Genomic DNA, 9,665 nt, shown 5'->3' with positions numbered 1-9,665 from the left:
TAATGAATTTAGTGTAAAGACGTCATAAACAGTCAGAGAAAAACATGACATTGTGCAATGCCAAGATACAGGTATCGACAGATTGTAGATCCATGAATGTTTATATGTATATAACAATAATATTGAGTTAGCATTTAATTTACTGATAACAAAATCATTATCAATACCAATAAAAACAAATTTCAATGATACATTTACTGTGTTGAATAGGTTAACTTAACAAGAATTACAAATATGAACATAAAACAAAACATGATCAAATATAGTTATATGGACATGGAGCCGCATCATTTTGAAACGTGGTTGCGAATTTGTTAAATCAGGTTTTATATAATCGATTCAAAAAAATAATACTGATCGCTCAACAGTTGAATGAAGTTTTCAGTCTAGAAAAATATGGTATTCATCATCAAATCTATTACAAAAAATATATAACTTATCAGATATTTAGAGATTAATTGCCTGCATTCACATTTTCTTCTTATAATAAGTAGTCCTCTGTTTTAGAGGCTACACAGGTATGACAATGGACTGTTTGTAATAGAAGAAAGCTTATAAATATTTTTGAGACGTTTTTGTATATGCATTGTACATTTCCTATAAAATAGACAGTACTTTTGTAGAATTTATCAACTGAGGATTTACATAACAAACAACGAAGTGTTTTGTACGTAAATGAGACAGACATTCAACACCACAGAAGAGATGAAAAACATGCTAATTGATTAGTGTTAATAGTAACCGCAAGGACTTAAAAAATTAGTAACTCTAATTTGGAATGACCTGTTGTTCATTGCAAGTCCAAGTTCATATGAGCCTATAGGTTTAAATATAATGTCTGCATATATCTATAATATAATAAGTAAATAAATATTACATATTACATGAATATAAAATCAATTTTCGTATTTATTTTACAAGTTAGAGCGATATCACCAGGTGATGACAGATCACATGGTATATGTATATGCTATGTTCATGTATAAGCCTCTTTTCTGATGAGCACGACCATATTCAGATTACGTGTAGGGGAGGACATTAAGAACACTATTGCGGCACAGATATGCATGTGTGGCGAGCATTGCTAAACCAGTTTCCAAAACATGACCATGACAGGTCTTAATATATATATATCAGAAAGTTATAAATGTAACCTTGCCAAGTACTTAAAATGTAATAAACACATCTACACACCTAAATCGCTCAACATTAAAACTGATAAAGTGAAAAATGTATACAAAAATGAGGACAAACCATTGATATGACAATTAACAGGATACCAGTAAGGACCAACTTGGAATCCAAACCGACTCTGGTAAAAGCCGAACCTTTATGCCTGGTAGAGAAAAGGCAAGTCCGACAAATGACACCTAAAAGAAACAACCTAATATACCGGTTGTTTCTTTCCAAGATAATTTATCGTATAATTGAAGCATTTCCTCTTCTAGACAATCACAGGCTGTTATTGTCATCAGGGGAATAGCTAAAACCTCAAAAATAAAAAATAAAGAATCTGACAGTTCCACATGTATCCATTTAGATAAAGCATTTCAGTGATGTAGAAGGATTCTCGGCAAACATGTTCACGTTCGCTCTCATCGACATGGCGATTTTTTTTAACCTACACAATATTATTTTTAAAATATTCATGTTTAAATTGAATAAGATGTTCGTCATGTAGATATTTACTAGTAGAAAGTAATAGAAATTTACGATTGTTGTGCGGGTTTCAAAGACTTTTATGAATTCAGCAGTGTTTGTTAACAATGACAGCACCAATAAAGTAACAGATTTATTTACACTTAACGCCTTTCGTTAACCCATTGTCTACTTGTTAATACTAGTACCAGATCTCTTGTTTGTTAGTTATGTTTGAGCCTTAAGATTCTCTTTAAATAAAACCTTAGAGGTGTTATGCCTCGTGCATAGATTTGCATTACAGATAACCAAACTTAGTAGATTATTCAAACTTTAATACATCTACAGGATGATGGTAAAAAACTGAAAATACAAAGATAATCACTTTTACAATTTTGAAAATTACGTACGCTAAATATTTTATGACACAAATGGCTTTCCATACTTTAAATTTTTCATGAGCGAGGTTATTTATAGAAATTACAATAAATCTTTAAAATGACTAATTAATGTTCAATAATGAATGAATTGAATGTCTTAGTGTATATTATAATGAAACACAACTGTTTGTATAGTTTGTAAGCGTTCTAATAAAAGTTCTTTGTGTTGCACATATTCTTGAAGATACGCATCGAAAAACATAAACACAGGTAAACAAACAAAGTCACATCTTTTGTGTCGATTCATAACAATAATATAGATGTTTATATACATGTAAAGAGTTCAACTTACGCCGTGGTTGGCTCAGAATATTGTGTCAGTGAATGTCCGGCATGGAACGGATTCCATTACAAAGGGAGATAAATCCAAAAAGGTACATATGGAGCGCCGGTGACATTACACTCCCCGTCTGATATTAAATATATCACTATCAATCAGTTTCTATTAACACAACTAGTTCGGTGATCGGACGGATGTATGAAACTCTTTCACCATCTTTACGTATGATTCGCAACGCTACTTTGCGGACTCTTTTGTCTTGACTTGGAAAGGTGTCAGTTATGATGCCGACAGGCCAGCTACATCTATGAACAGAATTGTCTTTCAATAATACCAGATCTCCAACTGAAATGTCTCGTTTTTCTGTTTGCCATTTGCGACGTTTTTGCAATGTCTGGAGATATTCAACTCTCCATTTTCTCCAAAACATATCAGCCAGTACCTGGACTCTTTTCCACTGAGCTCTATACATATTGGTCATATCAAAGGTGTTTTCAATCGTTATCAAATTAGGTTTTTGAGTCAGAAGCATTGCTGGAGTTAGAGGAATCGGGTCCTCTGGATCTGTTGAAACTTCAACTAGTGGCCTAGAATTAACGATGGCCGTAACTTCTGCCAAAAGAGTTATTAGTACTTCGTGTGTAAGTCCACCCTTTACGTTCTCTAGAAGAATTGAATCAAGGACACGTCTTGTGACGCCAATCATCCTCTCCCATATACCACCCATATGAGAAGAATGCGGTGCATTGAAAACCCATGTAACTCCCGACTTGTACAAACAGTCCTTAATATTATCATCGTCCACACGAATAGTATCTATTTTTAGTTCATTTGTAGCTCCTACAAAATTTGTTCCACAGTCTGATCTAATTTGTTTCACTTGTCCGCGTATAGACGTGAATCTTTTAAAGGCATTAATGAATGAAGAACTACTCATCTCTTCAAGGACTTCAATATGAATACCCCGGGTGGTGAGACAGGTAAAGAGAGCGGCCCACCTTTTTGAATTGGCAGCGCCACCACGTGTCTTCCGAGTTACTATCTCCCATGGTCCAAAGCAGTCAACACCTACGTAAGTGAAAGGTGGTCCAGGTTCCAGGCGGTCGACAGGAAGATCTGCCATTTTCTGAAATTGCAGCTTGCCTCGCAATTTTCTACAAATTATGCACTTGTGAATCATTGAAGACACAATTCTTTTCGATCCGGTTATCCAATAACCACCAGTTCTAATTGCTCCATTCGTGATCAATCTTCCTTGATGTTTAACTTGATGATGGAATTTTCGTATCAACAAAGTGGCTATATGATGTTTGCCTGGAATGATAATGGGATGTTTTTCGTTGATTTCAATATCAGCATGAGATAAACGTCCTCCTACACGTAATATACCTTCCTGATCAACGAATGGATTAAGAGAGACCAACGGACTGTTCGCTGGTATGCTTTTTCCTTCGACACAACTAAGTAACTCATCAGTATAAGTCTCTGCCTGAACAGCTTTGATGATATTAATTTCTGCCCTTCGGCTATTCACGAGATTTAAAGATTCCCCACAGAGATGCCATCCTCTTCCGTGGTGACAGGAGGCTTTACCTTGGTAAGAATCTACGATATGTTGAAGTCTAGCAATAGTGCCTACTAATTTGTTCCAGTCTGAAAATCTGTCGAACCTTTGTGATCCCATATTAGAGATGTCTGAAATTTTCGTTTTGAGACATGACACATTCCTGACTTCCTTGTCTTCAGACGGGTCCTGTAATTGATAATCCGTTTCACTGATCGAGTTTTCACCTATGGTACGAGTTGGTCCATGAAGCCACATGCTTGTTTGTAAATCATTAACAGCAATCGATCTTGTTGCCTGATCTGCAGGATTGTTTCCTGTATGTACATACGACCATTGGCTTGCCTTCGAAAACTTTCTAATTTTAGCTACCCTATTAGCGACATAAGTGTAAAATCTCCTTGAATCGTTGGAAATATATCCAAGTACAACTTTACTGTCAGTGAAGAATCGAAACTTTTCCGGTGGTATATCAAGATGTTCCGTGACAGATTCTGCAAGTTCAATTGCCAAAACAGCTGCACAAAGTTCTAGTCTAGGTATGGTATGACCATGTGATGGAGCTACCTTAGCTTTTCCAAGGACAAATCCGTACTGTCGATCGTGACCTGACCTTTGAGCACTCAAATACGCAACTGCTCCAATCGCCTTTTCAGAAGCATCTGAAAAGATATGAATTGTTTTCTCTAATGTTGAAGAATAAGGTTCGGCAAAGTACGTGCGTGGAATTTTAACATGTTCAAGATCAACCAACGAAGTTTTCCAATCTTTCCACTCTGAATACTGTTGTGGCGAGAGTGGCGAGTCCCAGTCCTGACTTTCCTGAATTAATGACCTCATTAACAATTTGCCTTTTATAACAACTGGCGCAATAAATCCAAGAGGATCGTATATAGAGTTAATTGTCGACAATACACCTCGTCTTGTGAAAGGTTTAATTCCGGAATCAACTTGGAATGTAAACGAATCGGAATCTAAATCCCAGTTAATACCAAGGCTTCTTTGTGATGGTAGCCTGTCACAATCTAGATCTATTTCCTTCAAGTTTTTTGCTAATTCTTCTTGTGGAAATGCATTCATAACCTCTTTATTATTTGATGCGATTTTATGTAGTTCAATGTTCCCAATTTTTTCTAGAGCATCTTTTGACCTCTTCATTAAGCTGATTGCTTCTGATGCGGACGGTAGAGAAATGAGACCATCGTCAACATAAAAATTGTTCTCAATGTAATCCTTTACATCTGACCCGTACACATTTTCGCCAAGAGCAGCAGTTTTCCTCAGACCATACGTAGCTATTGCAGGAGAGGGCGAGTTGCCGAATGCATGGACGCACATGCGATACTTTGTTAGCTCATTTGACGGATTGTTATCTTTGTACCACAAAAACCTCAAGTAGTCTCTGTGATCTTCACTTACTCGAAAGCAGTAGAACATTTGACGAATGTCTCCTATGACAGCGACTTGATCCTTACGAAAGCGCATCAATACACCAATCAAACTGTTCGCTAAATCTGGTCCGGAGAGAAGAAGGTCGTTTAATGAAACGCCTCCATATTTAGCAGATGAATCAAATACTGCTCGTAACTGATCTGGCTTTTTGGGGTGGTAGACCCCAAAAATAGGTAAGTACCAACATTCTGAATTATTGTCAAGTTCGGGTGCTAGCTCAGCATGGCCGTTCTCAAATATGTTAGCCATGAAGGTAAGAAAATGTTGCATTTTTGTCTGATCTCTACGTAAACTATGGTCGAGTGATCTAGCTCGTTTCATAGCAAGTTGTTCATTATTCGGTAGCCGTTGTCTGTCCTCTCGAAATGGTAACGGTGCAATCCAATTCTTATCGTCGTCTTGTTTAAACTCTTTATCCATGATCTTGAGAAATTCTTTGTCATCGATTGACATTGCAATTTTGTCGTCATGATTAGTTGTTTGGAACACATCTTTTCCAAATGAATCTTTCTCGTAGACTTCGAAAGCATTTACACACGGTTGAACAAGCGAAGGACGATCGCCTTTCACTAAGAATGTCTTGTTCACGTTTACGACCTCAGGCACGTGAGTTTTGTCAAGACATGTTTCACCTATTATAGTCCAACCAAGGGGAAGTTTCTGGGCATAAGGCGAACCTCGTGGTCCTATTCTCTGATCCATAACGTGATGAGCCTCGATGATATCACGGCCTAATAATAACAGTATTTCACAATTTTCATCAATCTGAGGAATATTTGAAGCAATGTCCCAGAGGTGATTGTAGTATGCAGCTATTTCCGGAGTAGGAATTTCAGATCGAATGTTCGGTATACCATCACACTCAATTAACGGTGGTAGATCTAGAGCAACATTTGCATCTAAAGATTCGACGATTAGATTCGAAATTTTTTTACCGGTAATGTTGACTTTTCCAGAGCAAGATGAAAGTGTATAGCTTATTTCCTCGCCTTGAGCATTGAGTAAGGCTGAAAGTTCCGGCTTCATTAGTGATCTGTTTGATTGATCATCTATCAATGCATATGTCTTAACAGCATTGGCACGCTGGTTCTTCTGATATATTGTTACAAGTACCGTTTTGGCACATGACTTCCCTGAAAAGTAGTCTCCACATACTTGAGAGCACATTGCTTTTACAACTGGTGTTGGAGAATTTGGTTCCGAGTTTTGCGCTGACTCCCCGCCATTCGAGGATAAAGCTATCGGTGGCGTGTTAAATTTCCTTTGAAAATTGTCAACATGAAGAGCAGTTGCATGATTACTGCTACATATGTCACACTTGACAGTACCACTACTTGGACAGTTTCTTTGTATGTGAGTATTCGATTCACAGCATCGGAAACAAATGTTTTTATCTTTCAATAATTTTCGCCTTTCATCTATTGGTTTGTTCCTAAATGCTCTACATTTATTTAGAGTATGATTGGTATTGTGAATTGGACATTGTTTATCATCTCTTGATTTCTCTGTTGACCTGCTATTGCCTTGTAGTTCCGTTTTCTTAGTTGCAACATTGACATTTCGTGAATTTCCTTTTTCTTTTCGATTGGTGGCAACGGAGTCGTACTCATACATGAAGCTAGGGTTGTTCTTGATCTTACTTTGCTCTCTCAAAAACTCAGCGAAGCACTCAAAGGGAGGATATATTACTTTTTTATCCTTCATAAATTTTCCTGCTGTGTTCGTCCACTTTTCTTGAATATTTCTAGGTAGCTTAGAAACAATAGGGATTACTCCTATAGAAGAATCATACATGGCTAACGATGATTTGAATTGAGGTTCTAGTTTCAAAGATTCTATTTCGGAAACTAAGTCTGAGAGTTCATATAGTCGTTTATTTTCTTTGACGTTGATAGTAGGAAATGCGTTGAGTTTTGATCTTATAGCAGCTTCCACCATCTCAGGACAGCCATACCGGTCCTCTAAACGTTCCCATATTCTGGATAGGGCCAACGTAGGATTACTGGGGTTAGAAGATTTAATGTTTAAAACATGTTGCCTCGATTCTAGACCGGTCCATTTTACTAGCATGTCAATCTCTTCTATAGGTGTAACTTGTAATTCTGTCATGATGTTTGTGAAACTTGACTTCCAAGTACAATAGAATTCTGGCTTATCATTGAAGTTAATTAAGCGTGATAAAAGTAACTCTTTCTTCAGTAGAAATCTTGTGAGGTCACTTGTGACACTGTTGTCTATCTTTTCTATAGTTTTGTTTTGGATTTCTGCTTGTTCCATAATAGGTGTTTCTTCATGAATTTGATCTGTTTGTGAAAGAGGTTCACTTGCCACTGATGGCACCACATGTGGGATATCAAATAATTTTTTAGGTTCGTTTCTAGTTGAAGGTACCATATATGGAATCTCAAATTCTGGTCCTGGTTGTAAAACAGAGTTTAATTTTAGGGAAGATTGTTCAGCCACATAGGCTTGTGTTCTTCTACTAGCAATAGATTTAATTCCTGAACAGCTTATTTCAGTACGCTCATCTGATCCTTCAGACTGTAACACTTCGACTTCAGCTTCTGCTGCAGCTACTTCCTTTTTGTATGCTAGAACTTCAAGTTCTGCATTTAATTCAGCCTTTTCTTTCTGTGCTGCTGCTTTGAACTTAGCCGTTTCTATTTCAAATTGTTCATCTAAGTTAGCTTGTTTCTTTTTTAATTCTGCTTCTTCCTGAACATATTGCAGGCGTACCTTTGCTGCTTCTGCTTTAGCTTTGGATTTTAGGTACACGGAGCTTGTACTCGTGTTTCGTGAGCTACTTGTTTTAGCTCCAGATCGTCTTGAAGAACTGACTGATCCTCTGTCTGTATCTTTGCGTAGTGCATCTGATATTCGCTGACGAAGACTTCTTAGTGATGCATCTATTAGTATCTTGTAGCCTCGAAAAGTTGTTTCGAAATATGACTTTTCCTGTAGGCTCTCATTGGTGTTATACTTTGTTAGAAATTCGAAGTAGAGAGTACAGAGTGCTGAGAATTGGTCTACATGCAGTGTCAATTCTCTTTGAACCTCCTGAAGTTCTTGTAAGTTATCATCTTTAAGCGAATTAGCTGTATCAATAACTGCGTCAACTGTACTCCAGAATTTCTTTATCTGTCGAGTATGCCAATCTCTTGATTCTTCATAAAGAGTTTGCCCTCTAATTGTCAGAGTTCTTATTCTCTGTGCCGCATCGTCGTCCACAGCAACAGATTGCTCCTCAGAAGATCCTTCTCTTGAAATTGTTGACATAATGGCAGGCACAAGTTCTTCTCACCAGTTACAGGCTTTTTTACTGTTATGCCTCGTGCATAGATTTGCATTACAGATAACCAAACTTAGTAGATTATTCAAACTTTAATACATCTACAGGATGATGGTAAAAAACTGAAAATACAAAGATAATCACTTTTACAATTTTGAAAATTACGTACGCTAAATATTTTATGACACAAATGGCTTTCCATACTTTAAATTTTTCATGAGCGAGGTTATTTATAGAAATTACAATAAATCTTTAAAATGACTAATTAATGTTCAATAATGAATGAATTGAATGTCTTAGTGTATATTATAATGAAACACAACTGTTTGTATAGTTTGTAAGCGTTCTAATAAAAGTTCTTTGTGTTGCACATATTCTTGAAGATACGCATCGAAAAACATAAACACAGGTAAACAAACAAAGTCACATCTTTTGTGTCGATTCATAACAATAATATAGATGTTTATATACATGTAAAGAGTTCAACTTACGCCGTGGTTGGCTCAGAATATTGTGTCAGTGAATGTCCGGCATGGAACGGATTCCATTACAAAGGGAGATAAATCCAAAAAGGTACATATGGAGCGCCGGTGACATTACAAGAGGACAGCTTTTTCTTCTTAAATATTGGTATGCACTTTTTGGCTTTGAAATGTGTTCAATGTATTATTTGCCAAGTTGAATAATTATGTCTGTATATTGCCAGGAAGTAACAGATGTCTTTTGAAGGTACTTCATGCAGGAATGTATGTAAAAGCGTAATGCGCGTAAGTCATTTGTAAAGAATATGATTGGAACCTTGATTCCTCCAGTCATCTCTCTACGTGGTACCGTAGTATATTTAGTTTTTATTTTTTATGCATGAAAATGCTTTATTTGTTAAAGTGCATAACCTTAATCTTGTCTTTTTATCTTCATTTGAAAAGGAGAGAGGGGTAACGTTGTCCTTTGAAATTAGAGAGATTATTCATAGCTATATACATGTATCCAAACCAGACTGAT

General features: G+C 36.6%; 1 protein-coding gene across 1 annotated transcript; it reads right to left on the bottom strand.

The window, feature by feature from the left end:
* Positions 1-2,509: 2,509 nt before the first annotated feature.
* Positions 2,510-9,211, bottom strand: LOC134683402 (uncharacterized). Its single transcript, XM_063542714.1, has 2 exons — positions 9,155-9,211; positions 2,510-8,785 (listed from the first exon to the last, which is right to left on the bottom strand). The coding sequence occupies exon 2, from the start codon at positions 8,648-8,650 to the stop codon at positions 2,510-2,512; it is 6,141 nt and encodes a 2,046-aa protein (XP_063398784.1). The 5' UTR covers positions 8,651-8,785; positions 9,155-9,211.
* Positions 9,212-9,665: the final 454 nt, after the last annotated feature.

The sequence above is a fragment of the Mytilus trossulus genome, chromosome 1 (assembly GCF_036588685.1).
Source record: "Mytilus trossulus isolate FHL-02 chromosome 1, PNRI_Mtr1.1.1.hap1, whole genome shotgun sequence".
Classification (NCBI taxonomy): domain Eukaryota; kingdom Metazoa; phylum Mollusca; class Bivalvia; order Mytilida; family Mytilidae; genus Mytilus; species Mytilus trossulus.
Note: the sequence above shows the minus strand (reverse complement) of the source record. Positions and strands in the feature narration are given on the sequence as shown.